At 45.8% G+C, this 21,981-nt stretch overlaps 2 protein-coding genes across 4 annotated transcripts in view; both read right to left on the bottom strand.

Annotated features, from left to right (window-relative positions):
* Window positions 1-1,101: 1,101 nt before the first annotated feature.
* Window positions 1,102-7,868, bottom strand: dusp27 (dual specificity phosphatase 27). Of its 2 annotated transcripts, XM_034677603.1 has the most exons (6): window positions 7,833-7,868; window positions 6,700-6,838; window positions 6,357-6,475; window positions 5,517-5,748; window positions 4,977-5,194; window positions 1,102-4,291 (listed from the first exon to the last, which is right to left on the bottom strand). In XM_034677603.1, the coding sequence occupies exons 2-6, from the start codon at window positions 6,810-6,812 to the stop codon at window positions 1,494-1,496; spliced, it is 3,480 nt and encodes a 1,159-aa protein (XP_034533494.1). In that variant the 5' UTR covers window positions 6,813-6,838; window positions 7,833-7,868; the 3' UTR covers window positions 1,102-1,493. The 2 variants fall into 2 exon arrangements, with proteins under 2 accessions (XP_034533494.1, XP_034533495.1); XM_034677604.1 differs by lacking the exons at window positions 6,357-6,475; window positions 6,700-6,838; window positions 7,833-7,868 and having other exon boundaries at window positions 1,109-4,291; window positions 5,546-5,608.
* A 2,662-nt stretch (window positions 7,869-10,530) lies between these two features.
* The window catches only part of LOC117808105 (prolactin receptor-like), a 37,675-nt gene continuing 26,224 nt past the window's right edge, over window positions 10,531-21,981 (bottom strand). For both annotated transcript variants that reach the window (XM_034677606.1, XM_034677607.1), the window contains 7 exons: window positions 18,305-18,443; window positions 16,038-16,207; window positions 13,883-14,061; window positions 13,579-13,732; window positions 13,330-13,417; window positions 13,049-13,118; window positions 10,531-12,821 (listed from right to left, as the gene is read on the bottom strand). In XM_034677606.1, the coding sequence (XP_034533497.1) occupies window positions 12,135-12,821; window positions 13,049-13,118; window positions 13,330-13,417; window positions 13,579-13,732; window positions 13,883-14,061; window positions 16,038-16,207; window positions 18,305-18,443 (1,487 nt within the window). In that variant the 3' untranslated portion in view covers window positions 10,531-12,134. The remainder of the gene's footprint in view (window positions 12,822-13,048; window positions 13,119-13,329; window positions 13,418-13,578; window positions 13,733-13,882; window positions 14,062-16,037; window positions 16,208-18,304; window positions 18,444-21,981) is intronic.

Here is a 21,981-nt window from a genome sequence, read left to right as displayed (position 1 = left end):
TCCAGGTTCTTCTTCGTCTTCTTCACCTTGTAAGTCCTCAGACTCCTGTCCTCCTTTTTCCTCCTTTTCATCTTCTAAAAGTTGAACCTGTCGCTCTCCCTCCTCCTCCTCCTCCTCTGGCACTTCTTCCTCTCTCTTCATTTCAGACAAAAATGGCTCCATGGTGTCCTCTATTGACAGGATATCTCCAAACATGCTGACTGCCTGAATCACCCGTGCCACGACCAAGTTCTCCTCCAGGTCCAGACCATGGGGCATGTCTGAGGACCTCCACCAGCTCGCCATGACGAAATGAACCTGCTGCTCAGCGCGAGGAAAGGTTCAAACCTACTCGTCCATGTTATGAAAGCATTTAGACTTTGTGGGGTTTATATTAATACTGATTGGCAGAAAGGCAGCACACAGCATTTCTGAGTCCACAGTCCGAGACCTGGAGGCCACATTTACAGTCTTGTGTCTGTAATACTTTAATCTGAACCCACATTGGTCTTATTCTCTTTAAACCACCACTATGTGTACATTCACACCTAATGTCATATCTTTGATTACTTTATCAAGTGCTCATCTTGCTCTGAGAGGGGGGTATGAATAACTATTCCTTCTGTTTCAATTAGCATCAGTGTTTATCTCAGGTTACCAAAGACTGTATGTTCAGGTTCAGTAAAGAACGCTCTGAAAAGGAGGATTGTAACACGTTTCTTTCATCACTGCAAACCTCTTCTTTGAAACTGTGTAAATGTAAGAGCTTAAGATCAACATTTCCATCCAGGTTTATCCACTGAGGCATGTAAAGCTTCACAATAAGCTGCACTACATGTTACAGTCTCACATGTATCTGCATTATGTCACAGTTTTACATCATCACCATACAACACAGCGTCCTTCTTCTCCAAACAGAGGGATCAGGTGGAGAGAAGTCTGATGAATGGGATGTTTCAGTGCCTCAGAACCATCAGTGTTTCTTACTCGCTACCACTCTACAGATGTCACTACTCCAGATGTCCACATGATGGCAGTACAAGTGTTCAATGAGCTACTTAGCTTTGATTTCAGGTGAATAATAACTAAATGAAAAACTACAAACAGGATTTGATTTGTTTTCCATGAGACAGCTTTTATGAAAATATGCACAACATGTGTTTCACAATCAGTTTTACATTCAGCGCTGCAAACAAACCCTAATATTTGGAATTAACTTCATGTAACTCGTTATGAATAATACAAGGTCTTTGTAAAAATCTGATGCATAAGGGAAAGTCAAAGTGCTGGCTCTTTCTACAAATCCTGAAAGCTACAATCTTTAAAAGTAAAACCTACTTTAAAAAAGTGGACGACAGCATTTCCTGTTTGTCCTGAATCTATCACTCTAACACTCGTCTCCAGGTGAATTGATGATTTTGTGATGGGATCCTTAAATGACTGAATTCTGTAACATTCTGGGAACACATTCTTCAAAGTCCACACTGAGTAAAGGCACATCTTGACCCCCTCGACTATGATTCACTCCTGCTTTGTGATTTAGCTTCCTGCTGTGCCCTCCAGGCTGCCAGCACCTCGTCATCTTCAGCCTCAGCAGCGGCCCGAGCTCTGACCCTCTGTCTGGTTTGGGCGATGAAGGTAGCAATGTCATCCTCTTCCTCCTTGTCAGCTTCCTCCCTCCTGCTTCTCCTTCCTTCTGTCTCGCTGCTTTCGTATCGTGAGTTGTGAGCAAACTTTCTCTTTGTGGAGAAGTCGCTGCTGCTGTCTGTGACCTCCTCAGTCTCATCGTATGCGCTGTACGCCCTCTCCGCCCGCCTGGAGCTGTGGGGTTGTGTGAACCCATTGCAGGAGTATTCAGTGTCCTCATTGGATAGATCCTGATGTAACCTTGACCTGTATCTAGAAGTGACACCGTAAGTCTCTTCGGCTTCTTCGTCCACAGCGTACGAAGCCCTGCGGCTTGAGAAGTCGAACTCTGAGGCAGAGGCATCTAGATCATCGTATGGATCTTCTGATGGACCGGCTCCAGATCCAGAGGACGGAGTCCTTGGAGGAGGTCTGACACTCTGCAGCCAGTCATCTATGCTGGTGTTCTTCTCTTTCTCCAGTGTGGGGTTGAGATTCAGACACCCAGAGAGTCCATAGCTCCTCACAGGTTTCTCCTTTTTCTTTGCCTCTTCTAGAAACTCCTCCTCTCTCTTCTTCCTCTCCTCCTCCTCATCTTCGTCCTCCTTTGGTTTCTTTTTCTTGTAGAGGGTGCTACGCTTGTTATCCTCCAGGATCTTCTTCTTTTCATAGGTTGCCATTTTGCTCCTCATCTCAGTCTTGATCTCCTTGTCCATGGCATCCAGTTTGCCCAAGTTGACCTGGTCTTGGAAAAGGCTAAAAAGAGGGACACTAGTTGTGGTGATCTTGTTCTTCTTGGAGCCCAAAGTGGAACCAAGTGTGGATCCCAGGACGGAGCCTCTTCCTGTGAGACCAGAGATGTTGCTCGACCCACCTGCCGAGAGGACAGACGGTGCTCTGCCACGACCCTGAGGCATAGCGCTGGAATAGGACGCTCCACTCAGCAGAGACGCTTTGTCATCGTCCACGCCACGGCCTGAAATCATGCTTCCTGCACCCCCAAAGCTCATCTCTGATCCAGCACGTGACGGGGGAGGGAGACTCATCTCACTCTGCTTCTGTTTGATGGTTTCAGACACCACATTAGCGATCCAGTTTTGAATGCTTGACAGATTTACCATTGGCTCACCTCCAGGGCCTTGAACAGTAGGAACTGGGACAATAGGAGGAACTGTCTGCATGGGATTCATTGGACCAGCTGATAGTGCAGATCTTGAGCTGCGAGCCTGTGAAACTGAAGATATGACAGAGGATCTTCCACTCAGCATGGACATGTTGTCATCGTTGGCGACGCTTGGAGGACCTGTGACTCCGGCTCCGGCCCAGAAGGCAGAGAGAGGTATCGTTCCTCCGCTGATGCAGCTCTCTGTCTCCCATCCACACATGGACTGACTCTCCTCCAGAGTTTTCTTTGAGCGTTCCAGGAGCTCCTCTCGTCTTTGCCTCCTTTTGGCTGTTGCAGAGTCCTCACCCCGACTTAACTCCAAGATCTCATCGGTGTTCTCCTCCCCGTATCGCCTCTGCTGCCTCAGTTTCCACGACTGATATGCTGTCAGGTTTACGTCCTCAAAGGATGGAGTCTTTGCTACTCCTTCTCCGTCACCTTTCTCTCCATCTCCCACAGAGCTTTTCTCTCCATCCTCCCGGTCCTTCTTGTTCCAGCCGAACTGGATCCTCTTGACGCGCCATCGCTCCAAAGGTGTCATCTTCTCCTTGTTCTTCTGGCAGAAGTTGTACATAGAGCTGGTGTCAGAGAGTACGCTTGCAACTTCATCATCGATCTTCTTCTTCCCTCTTTCTTCCCCTTCTGTCGTGGTGCTCTCGCTGTCTTGATCTTGGTCTTTCTTGCGGTAGCGTGTGGCAGCCTGTTCCTCGATTTCCTTTAAGCGCTGTTTCCAGAGGTCAGAGTAAGTTGTGCAGCTGGAGGTGGACATTGCATCTGAAGGTGGACGTCTGTTTCTCCGCTTTAACCGCTCTTTCACAGCTCTGACGTCCTCGCTAGTCACACTCTCTACATCCCCGTCAACACCGTCCCTCTTCAGTCGACCCTCAGCCAGAGACTCCCCATCCTCGCCGTCACTGTTCAGCTGTGCCTCCCACCAGTCATCGCTCTGATACTTCTCATTCCTCCGCTGCCAGTCTCGAATCATGTTATCGAGTCCATCTTCTTCATCGCCCTCCTCTCCGTCCTCCTGCTCAGGTAAAACGACCTCTTCATGAACGTGGGTCGATGCGTGGTTATCCAGTCCATTCTGAGCTCTGATCAATCCACTCTTCAGCGCTGCAGCGGCTGCAGAAGAGGCGACGCTGCTCATCACACTCTCTCCATCCTCCTCCTCTTCCATCATGATGGACTGCGCCTTCACCCCAACCATACTCTGCTCCTCTTCTTTATCAGTGTCATCGTCGTCGTCGTCTCCGCCTTCACCAAAGATACGAGCGCGTGTACGTGCGTCGATCACAGAGCACTGGCTCAGCGTGTCGTCATCGTCGTCACGCTCCTCCATCAGGTTCTCATTGAACTCTCGCAGCTGCTTCAGGAAGCCTTCGTTGGGGTTGATGGCGCGTTTCTTCCTCATGGAGGTCAGGGCCTCCATGATGGACATGTGCTGGAAGATCATCAGGTAGGATGCCACCAGGATAGCAGAGCGACTGACGCCCATCATGGAGACCACGAGAACCTTTCCTGCAGTTAACACAACATGTTGTTAGACCTTTATGTAAACACAAAGACTTCATGAGCTTGCAGAGCTTTTCAGAGTCAGCAACCATCTTCATTTAGGACCCAGTTTGGCGGCAGAGGGCAACGGTCAGCTGGACAGAAGAGACTGATCTTTTCCCTTTTTCATTTATCATGATCACTTGGTTTAAATAATCACACACGCCTGCCTGATGTCTGCAGGAAACTCTTTGATGAATCAGCTGCAGTCACAATGTGAGTGTTACATGATCTCCTCCCAGGACAACAGAGCTCCTCTGTGTGGGCCACAAAACATTTCTGAGAATCTGTGTTGTTTTGTAAGTTTGCGGATGTTCCTGGTTGTTGAATTTATTAGTGCCCCTTAACCTCCAGGGGGGGGACATGCAGATTAAAAAGGTGCCTTCGGCTGCATCAGCTGACATTTCAGTCCACCTCCTCCCTCATGTTAGCCACGACATCTCCCTGCAGTTTAAGAGTACTGTGAGATCTGTTCTGTTTCTATAACCCTGCAGGGTGTGGGCGAGGACGTGGATTAGTCCACTGACGCATGAGGCCTGATGTGTGGATTACTCTTACAGTTTTTGGAGGGACTGTATTGTCTGAACTGGATCATCAGTCATCAATAAAAAGTAAAGAAAAATTGGAGACAGACATAACAAACGTCTCTCACCTTTATGAGTCAGCAGAGCCTCGTCCAAGAACTCAGCGGTGGAACGAAAGTGCACTGAGACGTCGACATCGGGGAAGTCGTCCACCTCGATGCCCATGTACTGGAGGTTCATGCCGGCGTAGAACGACTCGCCCGTGTACACCCCTGTGCCGTGTGCCGTGTTCAGGATGTGGGTGATGCCCATTCGCTTCAGACGGGCTTTGTTGACCGCAACAGATCTGAACAAAGAAGAAAGGATAAATACAAATCCTTAAACTGGAGAGTAAACAATCCCTGTCTCGTGTCATGATGCTTTTGGTTCAGACATCTGCTTCTATTAAAAAACAAATGAACACAGTTTTTCATTCTCTAAAAATGCAAAGATGCATTTCTTGCATTTTCTATCAACTGAAGATGAAACATCATTAGAGGTCACATCTTGTCAAAGAACGTAACCATCAGGGAGAACTAGTTTCTGACAAAGTGTGACCTTCATTTGACTTTCTAATGTTCTGTGCTCTCTCTGAATATCTCAGTTTAGTTTCCTGTGTTTGGACTCACTTCTCAGCTATGAAAATGTTGGGCCACACCTCGTCCACGGGGTTCATGGGAGCCTCCAGGCGGTCCTGGATGAGGGCCCTCTGGATGTCCAGCACACAGGGGGTGTTGTAGGGGCTGCGGTCGTCGATCATGTCCTTGACCCGGTTATAGAGGTCTTCCACCATCAGCTGCTCAGCTGTTTCCAGCATGGATTCTGGGATGGACTCTGTTCGCACGCCTCGAGGAGGAAGCTCTGAAATACAGGACAGTGTTTAGTTATCATGATGGCATTCATTGATTTCAAACACCTTTTGTTACTATAAAACCTCCTGTGATCAAACACTTTATTAATGTCCCTGTCACATCCCTTCCCCTCAGATGCAGCACTGAGCTGATTTAATGTAATGTCAGGGGAGAAATGGGATACAGGAGCGTCTCTGTGATGTGTCGTATGAGCTGATTTACTCAATCAGCTCGCCTCGGCTCCTCGGCGACGAGAGCGTCTGTGTCTCCGCTTCCTGTAATGAGCTGAGGGTATTCAGTGTGCACTCACTGAAATTGAAGAGTACTTGACCAGATTAGACTTGTTGGATGTGAGACCATCACTCCAAACACAGACGATGAGCTTCATGAAATCTTTGTGCTGAACCATGAACTGATCTGATCTCTGCACTAAAGTAAAAGCCTCACTTCTTTCAATCTCACGTCCAGACTGAAACCAGAGCTTCCAAACAGCTCCTGATTATTTTCCCTCTGTAATGCACTCAGAGAGGACCACATTTAAAGGCCTCAGCTGGAATAAACTACACAGAAGTAGCACATGTGGGAGCTGATAGATATACATATCCGCACTTGTCTCACCCTCATTGATGATCTTCTTGGCGGCGATTGCAGATGAGAGGTGGATGGGCTCCATGAAGATGCTCGCAGCGTCTGAGCCGGAGATCATGGAGAACCTGGACTCTGATGTCATCGAGAAACTGAGACGGGAACAGTTTGAATAGTTCAGCAGACCTGATCTGACAGACTGTTTCTATAGTTCAGTTCTTCTGTCTCAAAGATGTAGCTACAGAAAACCTTCATTTGTTTGATTTCAAACTGCAGTTATGTTCCAAAAACTTTAAGTATTTTAAAGTCTTCATTCTTTGTCATCATGAAACATGAACCTGGCGGGTGTTATCACAGAGGGCTCAGGTAGTCTCACCTGGGTGACGCACAGCGAAGGTAACGGGACTGGATCCCCTGGACGCTCCTCTCCTCCTCTCCATCAGGGACCGCCTGATCACCTGGTTCTCCACTCTCATCTGTCGACGCCATGGCAACCGAGAAGGTTCAAATCAGCTCTATAAAAGAGGAAACCTGTTGTATCAATGACAGGGCATGACATTCTTTCAAAAGTGTGCCTCAAAGTAAGAAGAACAAACCCTGAGTTTGTTCTGGAATCAAAGAATCTCCCCTGCTCTGAATAAAGGAAATAAATGCTTCCTGTCGCTGATCTAATTAACACAGCAGGAGGTCTGAACATTCAGACCGACCCAGAGAGAGAGGAGAAAGAAGTGTAAGACAGAGCTGACAGGAGCCATACAGCACACAACGGGACAATTACAAGGTTTCAATAAGAGCTCTGGAATAAAGAGCTGAGAAGGGACAGGAAGGAGCTGTGAATGACTCCAAATGAAAACATGGGTGCATGACTGAGCATTCCAAATATCAAGTAACGTGTCAAAGCTAAGAGGTGGGGAATGTGTGCGCTGTCAGGATCTAAAAGGGATGTATGATCAGGAACACAAACTCTATGTGTCAGAGAGAAACCTTCTTTGGAAGCAGGAACAGCTCACTCTCTACAAAGACATCACAGTCTGGTGGTGTCTTTGTAGAGAGCGATGCAATAGTTGTTTCATGTTGGAGATGAATCTCACTCCTCCACAGAAAGCTCTCTCCTGTATGCATCTCTTTATTGGAACTAAACCTTCAAATGTGAAGCGTTATAAAAAGAGAGACCTGATGAAAATGTACAAGCTATTACACAAATGTGATAGTGTATAATCTTGTGTGTGTGTGTGTGTGTGTGTGTGTGTGTGTGTGTGTGTGTGTGTGTGTGTGATATGAGGCCTTCCAGCAGGTCTATTTTTAAGCAAAGCGACAGCTGCCTGGGAGCCTGTCAGGCCTGAGAGCAGCAGCGTCACTGAAAGGCCTCACAGCTTTAACCAACAACACAAACACAGCAGCGCTCATCTGAAGTGAGAAAACACTCCAAAATAGAAAACAGGCCTTAATAGAAAACATCACATCTATGTGTGTGTGTGTGTGTGTGTGTGTGTGTGTGTCTGTTCTTACCTCAATGCTGACGGCGGTTGCAGTGGCGTTGGCGGTCTCACACTGAAGGGTTAGTCTGACACTGATGTTGGACAGACTGACGCTAAAGTTAGAGAGTGTCCCTCTCTCCCCCCTCTCCCCTCCCCTCCTCCCCCCTGCAGGCCTGCTGAGCCCCCTGACACCCGACACTGCAGCTGCAGGTATCTGAGTACATGCATCTTCTTCTTATCCCCTTCCTCTACACTCCCCCAGGGGCAGACTTGTGATATTGGACTTATAAATGATGACTTCCTCTTTCCTTACTGTATTCTGTCTTTTCTACTACCTGTTGAATTCTGTCTTTACAGCAAATATTCACCTTTGACCAGTTTGAACATGAGACTGTTTCTTTTGAATAATAAATGGGTTATTAGAGTTTCTAATGATTATTTGTACATGAATAAGTGATTCTTTAATCTTAATTTTCTTTTTGGTGAACATTGAAATGAGGCAGAAATGCCTGAACACTTGAATCTGCAGAAAACTGTCTTAGTGAATTAAAACATGTAAATATAGAAACATGAATGTGCATGAACTTTGGGACCATCTGATCTTTCTTCTGTTTATTAGGGTGTTGGTTTCAGGACACATGATTTGTTGGTGTCTTTAGAGGCTGAGATTTATTTCACATGTTTAATCAGATGTTTCTCTGAAACCAGGAACAACTTCAGACTGTCTCAGGCTCTTGAATGCTGCTTGTGTGTTTATCTCAAGTCAGCTGACAATTAACTCAGCTATTTATATCCTGAGAATGCAGCTCATTTGAATCACATGGTCACACACACACACTAACGGGGGTCATTGTGTGTTTTATCTGTGTATCAGACTCGTAAGGACGCCCACTGAGGATCGACAGATGAGCTTTAGAAATAGAGACGTTTGAAGAACATGCTGCGTTCACACTTTAAGATGTGACCACTTTAATCCAGACTCTGCTACGTGTTCATTAGTCTCAGTTTGAGGTCGAGGAGGAAGACACATGTCTGATGATGGACTGATGACATGTGAGACAGGTTGAATCTAATCATCAGAAAAGGAGAGCTTCATGAGTAAATCTGCTAATGTTTCTGTCCCATGCTTTTGGAAGGTGTTCAAATGATCACTGCTGCACAGTTGCACTGCTTTTACACTTTTTATTGCATTGAATCCAAAGTGCTTTTGTCTGACAAGAAAGTGAAACCCTGTTTCAGTAGTTTTGTCACAATAAAAGGTGAAAACGTAACTAACACTGAGCTGGTTGTACACATGCTAAGCACAGCACAGATGTGCATACACACACAGAGTCGTTTCTCCCGTCATGTTTCCAGGTGAGGAGGAGGAGGAGTGGCACGTTGGCTGAGATTTCAACACAACACAGTATGAATAGCAAACAAATACTGCTCTGTGAAAGAAGGCACATACAGGCACGAGCAGAGACAACACTACCACATCTTACTGCAACACCAACCAGGGGGACAAAGCAACAGCACAACGTCACCGCTGTCTGAGCCTCTGCTGTCAGAGGTGAGGGAGGTCATGAGGACGAGGTGCAGATACATCAACGTACAAAAACCAGTGTCTTTTACTGAGCGGTCCACCTCATTCAGGTCCATGCTGCTTTGTATTGGTCCCCAATCTCCTCCATCTCAGAGCGCTTTCATAAACACAGGTCACAAAGAACAGCTTCATAGATGGAGCAGAGATTATAATATTTGAAAGGATATTTGAAGTCTAGCTCCCTGCTCTCTTCATAGTATAACTGTATATATAAAAGCACTGCAGGAGCTCTTATTATGAAAACTTACAGCTAGTCTTCCAAAAATAAAGTTCAGTGGCAGAATTTTGGATTCAGCATGCTGGTTCTCTTTCCTCTGTGAAAAATACTTCCTCTGTGTCTCAATTTGTATTCTTCATTCAAACTGATCTGTTACTGAATGAGTGCATGAAAAGAAGACTTAAAGAAGGAGAATTACATGAGGTAAAGAAGATGAAGAGCACAAATAAATGTTGCTTTCTTCATCTCTGGTGCACGCACAAACACTTCCCTGTTGGAATCTGTGCACAGTGTGCATCGTGGACTACATGGAACCAGTGTGTTAAAGGAAGTATCCAAATTGAGACACGGTATACCTGAGGTCGTTGAACATCTGTGTTATATAAAAATACTCTTGTTGCCTTGGTTAAAGCTGCAGGGCAGAGCTCTGTCTCCCTCCTCAGGCCATAAGAGGAATTACAGAGACTCCAGCTTCACAGACCCAGCTGAGCACACAGAGGTTTACCAAGTGGTCATTCATCAGCACAGTGAGAACTTGTTTGTCTATCATGTTATTTTAAATGTATACATTTCATTTATACATTAAAAGTCTTTAAACAAGATCAAAATAATCCGTTATAAAAAATATATCTTCAAAGATAAAGGGTCGGAGAGTTGTCGGCCTCTTCCTGTGCCTTGTTTGTTGAAAGCAGAGAGGTTGACATACTTTACATCCGACACAGAGGAGCGGTGAGGTTTGTCACGATGCATTTGATGAACTGAAATTAAAGAGGGTTTTTTAAAACTGGAGCTTAAAATACCGGCTTACATCTTCTCCAGGACATTTGTACGGAGGCCCTGAGAGCTCACAGCACTGCAACTTAAGAAAACACATGCAAAAAGACAAAACACAACGGGAGTGTTTCCAGAGGACACTTAAAAGTGATGCACATGTCTGGACACGCAGCGTGTTTTCTAAATGCTGCACAAATTGATGAAGATGTTTTCTTAATTTGCGGTGCTGTGAGCTCTCAGGGCCACCGTACATTTGAGTTCTTCTCGTTGATCTCTTTAAATAAGTGCTGTTTTTAGAATATAAATATTGTCCTATGAATTTAATTTGTGCAGAACAGTCCTCTAAATACTGCAGAGTGAGAGAGAAAGCATAGATTATATACACATGGCCTTCACATGCTGATTAGTATTCCACTCATGTTCAGGGTAATCAAATATTCTCTTGACGAGTTGGCACATGTAAGCACCATAGCATGTTCAATAATGGAATACCCTGAAAGTGAGAGCTAGCTGAGATTTGGTGATTTAAAGACGTTTGCTTTATAATCCTGAACTGTTTTTAAAGTGGGAGGGAAATTAAAGAAGCTTATTGACTGTTGTAAAAACACTTAAACTAGGAAGAGGTAAGGCTAATATGTTAAATATTAAAACACATTGAAACACACAAAGAAAGGGCTAAATAACAACAAGATGCTGATCTCTCCTTTCTCAAAACAAACACCGGGATGGAGCGCTCGGTCAAAGTTTGATCCTGTGGTGTCAATGACTTATAGGGACAGAACGCTTTGGAGGTGTAGTAATGGCTGCAACATCATCTCTGATGACAAATGCATCCACTAACAGTTGTTGTTTTTGTCCCTGGCAGGCTCAGGTTGTTATTCTAAGAGTCTGAAACATTACAGAGAGGATCCCCACAGAGAGAGAGAGAGAGCTTTATGAGGAAGAGGAGGAGGATTTACTGGAACCAGGAACACTCCAGACTCCACTGACAAATACAGGAATGAAATGATTGAAGGATCAATCAGCTGTCCTGTTAGTCTGTTTGTGCTCTTGTGTTTTACCCAGATAGTGTTGTATCCCAGTGCACAGAGAAATGGACTAATCAAGGCCCGGGTAGACCAGCAGCTCCTGTGTTGTGTGAGGTAAAAAGTTGTTCTTCTGAATAGAGTCCGGTGGCTTTGAAGAGAGGAACACATCGTCAACATAAAGCTCTCTCTCTGCAGGAAACCCTTCTCTAATGTTGTCACTCTTTAAGAACAACCGGAGCCTGTAAGGGACAAAAACAACAACTGTTAGTGGACTGCCTCTGACCAGGCAGCCGGTGAAGCAGTCTCCTGGAGCAGTTCCTACATGTTGGACTCCTGACTCCTTTACGCTCCTGAACGGGTCAAAGCGGTCCCAGCTTTAAAAGTACGGTAAGATATAACTCACCTGTTATTACATCTATCATATTTGGCCTTTTACATCAAATGTTACATACCTCAGCTTTAAAATCAACCTGCCTGGTCCCCAAGTATAAATGTCTCTGAGCAGGTGACCATAGAAGGTCCAAAGAGACTTCCTGTCTGTGAGTGAACCCTTTGAAACCATGCTCTGTTGAGTCTGTCACGTTTGGGTGTTTCAAGGTTCACCAGGTCCTCTCGTAAGAAGTGAACGAGACAGGAGCCGGTCTTCACAGCAGATTCTCTCCTGAACATGGACACAGTCTCCATGTTTCAACAGTTTTCACAGTATCTGTGTCTTTTCAGATCCTCTGTTTAGCCCCTGTTATCCACAGAAACAGGCAGCAGAGGGTCTGCCGCCTCGCTCCTCTCAGTCTCGCCGCCATCTCTCTGCCGGTTCACCATATTCGCCCTGGCCTGGTAGTCTGCCAGCTTCTTCTTCTTCTCCTCTGAGTCTGAGTCGACCCTCGGGAAGGAAGGGAACTCTTGACAGTATGCTGGCGGCAGACAGGGCACCAGGTGGACCTGGCCGCTGTCGTTCATGAGCTGGACACAGGTGTAGAAATCCTGCGGGGAGCGGTTGGTGGAGACGGCAGTGGTGTCAGAAGCTGTGAAAACATTGGGGAGGCCGGGGTGTCCCATCACGCTGTACTCTGTCCCAGGCAGAGACACAATCTCGGGCCGAGGCCACGGGGAGGGGAGGTCCAGTGCTGGGGCGAAGGCTTCTGGGGGGGAGGAGCAGTAGGGCGACAGGCTCTGGAAGTATGAGGTTGGGTTTGGAGTTGTGAATGGATGACGGGTAGATACAGGCGTCAGGTCACTCAGGACCATCAGGGCATCCTTCTCTCTGTCGGTGGGGGCAGCAGGGATGTAGCGGTCCCTCGGTGTGGTGAGATAGACGTCGTCAGCGCTCACCTGGTTCCAAACCTCCTCCGTATAGCTCGGAGGTTGGTAGCTGTGGAAGTTACTGAAGTGCCGGTTGATTTCATCCAAGTTCCCCTTCTGAGGGCAGAGGTGGGAGGTATGGAAGAGAGGAAGGAGGGGAGGGAGGGAGGGAGGGAGAGGTAGAAAAAAAGAGAGGAAGAGAAGGGTGAGCAAGACAACAAAAGAGAGACAGAGAGAGAGAGCGAGAGACAGAGAGAGGGAGAGAGAGAGAGAGAGAGAGAGAGAGAGAGAGAGAGAGAGAGAGAGAGAGAGAGAGAGAGAGAGAGGCGGTGTGCATATGCTACCTTCAGCAGCAGCGGGTCGATGCCAACGATCCTCGGCTTTGGAATGGGTGGCAGGAAGTAGTCTTTTATTCTGAAGGTGAGGACATAAGGAGAGGAAGTGTGAAAGGGTAGAACACACACAAACACACACACACACCCCAAACATATGCATCTGCCCACTGAGTACATAAACATACAGAGTTAGATCAACGTACTGTATGTGCCCGGTGTTTAGGAAAGCTGCTCTTTCCTGAACTGTGCTCTAAAAGGAATAAAGGAGGTGAAAGAGTGTGTGTTCTCACCTCCTGCTCTGAGGGATGATACCAAAAGCGATCCCCAGCAGAGCCACGACACCAACCCCTGACACCAGAATCCTCACCAGGAGTTTACCTGCACAGGCAGAGACTTCATCAGAGCCACGTCACACAAAACAAAGGATCATATCTCTTCTAAAGTTCTATCTTTCATCAACGAGTACATACAGCATCTTCTTTTTCAACAGTGACCACTCAGAAAACAGCTTCCAGAGTTAGGTGTGACCTATGACGTACCTGCAGGCGGCCTGGTGGGGATGCTCATCAGCAGCGTGGAGCTCCATTTGCTCCACAGGCCGTAGTTGTGTGAGCGGCAGCGTACTCGGACCACGTAGTCTCCGACTGGGAGACCAAGCAGCTCCACATGGGGCTCTCTGAGGGGGTGCTTCACCTGCACACCAGCAAACACTCATATAACACCTTATAATTATATCTACAGTATTTACATGTTACTGTAATTAAGTACTACTGTGTCCTTTCTCTGACTGAGAAGTTAGATCAACATGCAGCTGTGAACTCAGGTTGTTTCCTGTGTCTCTACCTTCCAGTTGTCGGGCTCGGTCACTCGTCTGTACTGCAGCTCGTACACCAGCGTGATCCAGCCGTACTTCAGGTCAGAGGGCACCGGGTACGTCCAGGACAGCAGCGCGTTGTGTCCCATCTCATCCCCGCCGGCGTCCTTCAGCATGTAGGTCAGGTTCACAGGAGCTTCCGTCTGCACTGTACGACACAGACGACAGAAACGTTGGAAATGTCAACAGAGGGCCGAGGACAGAGAATAAAACAGGTGTTTCATGGTTAGGAAGTCCTCCTGTAAGGTTTCTGTGCCCACAATGCAGCGGGACAAGTCACATGCTCACAGAAGACCGTCTCTGGTGGAGGCACAAAGAGGATTTATGAATATATTTGCAGCTATCATATTCCATTATGAATTCATACATGTAGATAATGAAAATCAGTGAAACAAAGCAGCTCTCTGTTCGTCATAATGAGATAATATTCTTTATTATTCATGCAGCAGGGAAACCTCAATTATTTAACTTTCATAACGTGCATGTATTATTCATGCTATGCATGTTTTCACTCCCTGTTTAAAGTTTAAATTGGTGTCTGATTCTCTGCAGATCTGAAGCTCGTCGACGGCATCACGATAACTGACACTCGTTTAGAGTCTCACTCTCGCTCCAGATCGGAGCTGTTTGAGGCTTAATATGCAACCCTACTGTTCTACTTCTTTAAAAGCAAGAGACATGGCTGTTTTAACATTTTCACATGTTACAGAGGATTTTTATAATCATCAGAGAGACGTGCTCCTCCTGTAGACGAGCCGAACATCACTGACATTAGAGCAGAAATGGTCTCTGACACTGAGTTTTGACCTTTCAGTTACAGCAGCAGAAGTCTGCGTGTGTGTGTGTGTGTGTGTGTGTGTGTGTGTGTGTGTGTGTGTGTGTGTGTGTGTGTGTGTGCGCTTGGGCTGCCTGCACGCAGCTTTATCTGCAGGCGGGGGTTGTGACAAGAGCGACGTCCCTGACATCTGAGAACCAACAAAAGATCACTACAGCGGTCACATGGACTCTCACACGAGACTTCTACACACACACAGACACACAGACACAGACACAGACACACACACACACACACACACACACACACACACACACACACACACACACACACACACACACAACCTTCACTCTGCTGCATCCCAGGAAATAGGCTGATCCTGAATCTGCAGTATCTGGTTTATAAGATACACTTGGTTCCAAAAACAACATGATTATTTTTGGGTAGAAGCTCCTTCAAATTAAGAGCAGGATTTAAATGCTTTCAAAGCAAAGCTTTCATGTCTTCAATAGTTTGAAAATAACACATAATGAAGGAGCGACCCTGTAAATCCCCATTCAAATGTGAAAAACAAGAAACGCTGATACAATTTGCAAATTCAATTACTCAGAGGTCATTCAATGAGAAACCCTTCAGAAGGCGGTACATCCATGTCCATGCAGAGCGGCAGATGAAACGGGGACACTTGTGATATGCTGTCCTTCAGATTACTGCCTCACATGTTTGTTGTTGTTTCTCAGTGATGAGACAGAATTAAACAACATGATACAAAGATTGGATTCCTCACTAACAGAGTGACTCAGGATGAGCAGATATGCACTCAAACTTCTCCTGTTACTAGTCTTTGCTCTGCTTTTAAGAAACTTGTTGACCTCTGACATCGCAGTAGAGACCGACCATACGGAGCTGACTGGATAAAAAGCCTGACTGACATTTGGGACATTTTTTAGGATGACATTCTTTCATCCCACCTGGTCGTCTCAGAAGGAGCAGCGGGTCTGACACAGTGAGACCTGAAGGCGCTTTCACAGCTACACCTTACTTAACCTTCGCTCGGTGTGTGTTCAGGGACACCACCTGCTGTCACTCAGCCCTCTCATGAGGTGCTGCTCTCTGTCCCACTGAGCGGGGAAAGATCTTCGAGGTTACAGAAACAACAAGTACATTTTATGGAGACTTGATTCTTTGAGTTCTCTTTGCTGTATCTTACGTATTTCACCTTGCTTTGTGAAATCAAACTAATAATTCACGACAAACAGCAGAGGGGTTTTGCTCTATGCTCTTCTGTCTTCTAAATCTAAATCCCTTTTAATGAACATTTAAAAAATAACATCTCCACCCATCCTTACCGATCTCTGCCACGTCCAGGCAGTGCTCCTGAGAGGTGTAGTTCCTGTGGGCGGTGATGGCGGTCACGTTCATGCAGTAGATCTTCCATATAGATGTGTGGCTGCTGTCGAAGTGGCAGCTGTTTGGGCCGGAGGTCACGTAGTCTGGACACTCATGTTTGGGTCCTTTACTGTAAGAATGAAAGAAGAGCTCAGTCACCACAGGAAGATATCACTGAGAGAGGGTCCACTCTTTCAGGTCCCTGAAAGATTTTCATTTACTACCACTTCTGTGTTTTATAATCCAGCCACAAGTGCATGAATATTAATTGATTGATTTAATAACTGCTGGTATGAAGATATCTCCCTTATTGAATATGTTCATGGATTGATTTCTTTTGTATTCGCTCCAGGAAAGAACCAAGAAGATTCTTCATCTTTACTGAGTTCAACTCTTGAAGGATACTTCACCCTGAGACTGCAGCTGTGTTTGTTCTCTTCATCAGTTCACATGACCTGAAAAAACTTCTGCAGACTTGAAGTAGTTGTAAATGCAATTTCAATTATGTTTTACAGCTTTTTAATGCTGTGACGCTTTGATTTCATTATTTTTTTAAGCCCCAAACAGACTTTTGTTTTTCAGTTTATATTTAGTGAAATCAAATTGAAGCTTTATCTTTAAATAGGTCAGTGCCCCGGGGAGAGCTGCAGGCTCTCTCTGCTTCAGCTTGAGTCCGTTGATCTAATTCAACCTTTGTGAAAACATTTCTGAAAGCAAAATATTAATTTGCCTCAAGAAAGAATCTGCTTTCCTGACTCAGCCACGAGGGCTTGTTTTTGTGTTTCATAGAAGTTCAGAGACTTTATTTCAATCATTCCTTGAGAAGGTCTGCAGTTATTCTTTCTCTGATATATCCCAGAGCTCTTTGTAAAGTCTAAACACTGTGAAAACACTTCATCATACAATCATTTCACTCACAAATTCTTATAAACAGTGAGGTCTTTTCTCACTCTTCAAGCCGTTCATTTATTGTGCTGCTTTTGTCCCACATAATCCCAGATTTACATCAGCACAAAAAAAATCCTGAAGGAGAACGGGGCGACAGTGGACGGAGCCGAAAGCGATGGTGTGTCGGGTCAAAGTAACAATCCAATTTGTCCTGATTACTGGGAGCAGTTTCTCTGCTGCATGTGCCATGTAGGCAGGCTGGCATCGGTCTGAGGACACGTGAGGCTGCATTCAGAGTCTCAGAGCTGCCAGCTGAAATATCGACGTGTTAAAAGCTTCACGTTGAAGCGGAGCGAGACAAATCAAACTGGATTTACACTTACACGACCTAGAAACCTCAGTCAACTTTTGATCCTAGACTGTTGTTCCTGGTTTGAGCTCTCCAGATCAAACAAAAGAAACTGCTAATGCTGCGGCCGTCAGTCCGATTTCAGGGAACAGTTTCCCTTTGTTTTTATATTGTCCCATTTCTGTTGGAGAGCGTAACTCTGGTATTTTTAAACCTGAGCCCTCTTTAGCACATTTAAGGATTTCAACAGGTGAGAAAAGTTAATCCAAATATTTCTTCAAAAACAGTTATTTCACCTCACAGAACACAGGATCTGCTGGGCTGTTTGTCACACCAGTAAGTCTTTTATTTTGAAGGGCCTGGAGCTCGTGGAGATGATAACAGTAGGTGAACAGGGAGCTGGTGGTTTGGTTCTGGTCTCTGGTTTATAGCCGCTCTCGTAAAGACCAGCGGCCGTGAGGTCAGTGACCCTCCTTGCTCTCTGCCAGCGGGCATCTCACGATCCAGGACCTTTCAAAAGGCTACCTGGGTCCTGGATCCTAATCAAGCACCTTAAAGACCTCCTGGCATCTCCAGGACCCTGATAAGAGATCTTGTGACCCTTGAACCGGACAGGAACCTGGTCAGGGTTTAACTTGAAGTCTGATTCCCAACGACTCCAGCATCCTCGGGTTCCCTCCAAATATTTGGTCCTCCTCAGGACTCGGGACATGATCCTGAGACCCTCAACCCCCATAGAGGAGGGTCCTCTGAACCTCTCCAGGCTCCTCAAGGAGTCCAAACCCGACTGATTCTCAGGGAGTGCTGCTCTCTGATTGGCCGAGACAATAACGTGTCAGAGATAAACGACAGAACAGCTAATTCTGTGTTTAACGAGGCGCGAAGATCCCGTGATCTAACTGTGTGTGTGTGCGTGTGTGTGCGTGCGTGCGTGCGTGCGTGCGTGCGTGCGTGCGTGCGTGCGTGCGTGCGTGTGTGTGCGTCACTCACTCTTTGGAGTAGCTGAGAACGTATGTGACCTGCTCTCCGTCTGTCAGGTTGTCGAGCGGATGCCACCAGCAGCTGAAGTCCTCCATGTTGGGCGAGCGGCAGTAATAGATGAGAGGCCTTGTTGTTACGGCAACATCAACTGTTAAAAAGCAAACAAACAAATAAAGGGGGGGTCAGGTCGTGTGTGGATGGTGACAGGCTTCCTCATATTCATAACTACCATAGAGCCATTCAAGAAGAAAAAACCACAGCGTGAGCACAAAGAGAAGAAAAACACTTCCTGAGATGAGCAGAATAACTGCAGAGAGACTGCAAACAAAGGGGGTCAGGTTTTATTTAGAAAGACCCCCCTCACAGAACACCTCAGAGTTTTTACATCCTGTACGGTGTGACACTCGGTGACAATCTGGGGAAAAAGAAACATTTAGAAAGAGAGGGGGAAAAAAAGGAGGAAAAATAACCGCAGACGACCAACTGTGATTTGTTGGAAGGAAAAATCGAATCCATGAACAAAGAACACAGACAAACAAATAATGAAAGTTCAGACTGGAAAATACACACACACACACACACACACACACGTGCGCCCACACACACAAGGGGAATCAATTATCCAACTGTCATCTCTCCTCTCACTCACTTTTTCAAAATCCATTTCCTAATTTCATCTGATTTTGCCTGAAACACACACACACACACACTCCCACACCATGCACACCACAGCACAGCACACACTTCACACACACTTCACACACACTTCACACACACACTGTGAGTTATCCATCCGTCTGGCTCATCGACCGTTGCGGTCCAGAAGGAAAGATTGATCCGAGTCTGAAAACGGCTGGAAGTCAGAGCGGTCTGAACGCACTGAGACGAGCACAGAGGAGGAGGAAGTGAACTTTGAACTTCTCTGAACACAGAACAACACAAATACTTCATCTCTGCATAAAGCAAAATTAGTTTTACCCAAAAATCTGACATTTGATGACACCTCAGTTTAGACATGCCAGAAGATTGGCTTTAGAATAAGTTACACCTATCAATCTTTCAGTCCGTCACCAAACAGATGAATGGAGGCTGAGAGGATAATCAGCTGCTCATCTGGATGAATAAATCCTGCAGCTGGGAGAGGAGGAAGTGCTTCTTGTATCAGAGACACACTTCACCTCCCCAGCAACGTGATCTGTTGTTAAAGACACGAGTAAGAAGTAGAGACAGTCGTGTGAAAAGAAGATCCTGGATCTGTGAATCTTCTCTTAAAGACCTACGACATTACAGTGAATACATCGCCGCCTGTAAGTCAGTGCAGACGCATCAACGTAACAAACACTTTGTTTGCTTGGACTGGCACACATTTTCACACAAACACGCCAACTTCTGTGGTAAGCTTTCCCAGAGAAGGAGTGGGACTTACATGATGCCCAAAGAGCTCATATGGGTGTGAAAGTCCTGTGTAAACTGACCTTTGGCATGTGGTCTATCTGCTGTCTGTGGAGTTTTCTGGGTAAAATAAGGACAGACTCAGAAACATACAAAGACTTGATGTCATGGCTATCATGTAAGAGAAACCCCCGGGGTGCACATGAAAGCAGTGAGACATCATGTGCCCTCACAGATCACAGCAGTGGGAGGCGAGCAGTAATCCATGAGAGAATGCATGAAGCTGCAGTCTGAGGGCAGCAGGGAACAAAGACCTGTTGTGCTGGCTGTAAGGAGCTCAGGGAGCCATGCTGCAGGCTCCTTCTAATCAACAACCTCCACTTCTCAGAAAGAAAGAAAGGAACGCAGCATGCTGGGCTGCCATACAGCTCACACACTAATACCTGCAGCCAATCAGATCCACCTGAGTGGAGCGGTTTACTGCAGGAGGTGTACGGTGTGTGGAGAGTATTTTCTTTTAAAGGGGATTAAATTAAGGCTTCATTAAGTTGGAATGTCGGTTTCATGTTAACAGAGGGAGACTGAATTACTACAAAGACAACGCAAAAAGGAAGAGGAGCAGAAAAAACTAAACACTCAAAGAGATGCAGAAATCAGCCTGCAAAACAGTCGCCCAGTTAGAGACATGCTAAATCACAACAAAGAGGCAGCATGACCCTCCTTGTGTTTAACTATAAAATCAAACACAGACAGAAAAGTGCCAAAAACAACAACAGATGTGGAAGAACACAGAGACACAAATAAACTACTATCACAAAGACACACAAAACAAACAAACAAGAGCCACAAAACAAACAACAAATATATGCAAAATGACCACAAAATGCAGGATCCATGAACTCGCTCAGCTTCTGTTGGAAGGGATTAAAAGTTAATGTGAAGACTACAAAGAGCTGGAAAAAAAAACCATGAATCATCATGTGACCGCTGGTTCAGAAGACTGTTTTCTTTCCCAGAAGCTTCTTTTCTCGTGAAATGAACAAACTGTGAAATGTTTAGTCGTGTAGTTCCAGGCTGTTCCAGGCACTTGATGTCCAAACACAGTCAGCTGAGTGACAGTAAACTCAGGCCTGGATTCTAAGTATGAACACTTTGTATAACCTGAACTACAGAGTGTGACTTTTACAATCAATTTCTTCAAAATCAGCAAATACAGAATAATAATAAATGTGCGCTGCTGCAGAAAACGACCCCCTGAATGTGTGTTTCTATGGCAGCCAACAGCCAGGATTAACAGTGCAACACTGAGTGGACTGCAGGTTAACTGAAGCTACATGTCAGCTGATCTCTTCAGAGTTTGTGCTTGTTGTTCCTTGTTGACTACTCGTTTCTTTTTAAACCAAAAGTCTCCTTCAAACAGCTCCAGCTCCAGCGAACATGAGCCTTGTGAAGCTCTCCACTGCTTGTAGAAATGAGCAGAAACTCTAAAGGTAATAAAAGTCATCAGCGTTGTGAGCTCAGTGGGAAGGTTATCGACAAGCCGCCAACACGTCCAGCTGAGCGGAAATAAAAACAGCAGACACAGCTGGCAGCCGTCTGAGCTCGATCCGGTTCACGGCTGAAACACTCTGGATTAATTTTTAAAACAGTCAAAGGAGTCTGAAAAAATTCAAAACAACAGATATGCTGGAAAGTTACCAAAGCATGACTCTTAGTTACTTCCACCTGCTGACACTCAGGAGCAATCTGAGGCTCTGAGAGGACCTTGAAAACACTGCAGCACTTACCTCAGATACCTTTTCAGCCACACCGTCCAGCAAAGACAGATTTATCCCCTCATTCCAGAACAGCTAACATACACAGAGCAGGACACATGGCTGTCGTGTTCTGTGTATGTTCAGCCCATGTTTCTGCATGCAGGACTGTTTTTGATGCATATGATTCATGTGTTCATTCAGCAAAACAAGTCAGACACACTTCATCCTTGCAGATTTTTAGCTTAAGGACAAATGTTCAATGCTATGTAGGTGACAGAGTTACATCACCTCTTATTTTATGCTGTTCTGACCTTTGGGATGTGAAGAAATTACATTACAATGAGCACCTACGTGGATTTTTCCATCTCAGAGTTCACCTTGCCTTTCTGTTAAAAGATAACACAGTCCCAGACGGGTGGATCAATGAGTGACTGTGAGTGGCTGTCACAGAGTCTGGACCTGGTCTACGTTCAGCCGAGCATGATGGAGGATCAGACAGTGCCGGTTCAGCAGCAGACACATCTGGAGCTGGTGGTT

This window comes from Notolabrus celidotus, chromosome 24 (assembly GCF_009762535.1).
Source record: "Notolabrus celidotus isolate fNotCel1 chromosome 24, fNotCel1.pri, whole genome shotgun sequence".
NCBI classification, from domain to species: Eukaryota; Metazoa; Chordata; class Actinopteri; order Labriformes; family Labridae; genus Notolabrus; species Notolabrus celidotus.
The sequence above is the reverse complement of the archived record's forward strand: the minus strand, read 5'-3'. Positions and strand labels throughout refer to the sequence as shown.

Bases quoted from the DNA above. Each gene is read 5' to 3' on its own strand.
- dusp27 (XM_034677603.1), bottom strand. From the start codon at position 6,812: ATGGCGTCGACAGATGAGAGTGGAGAACCAGGTGATCAGGCGGTCCCT. The intron at 6,476-6,699 runs GTGAGACTACCT...TTCCCGTCTCAG, and splicing joins CTTCGCTGTGCGTCACCCAG to TTTCTCGATGACATCAGAGT. The intron at 4,292-4,976 runs GTGAGAGACGTT...TGTTAACTGCAG, and splicing joins GGCTCTGCTGACTCATAAAG to GAAAGGTTCTCGTGGTCTCC.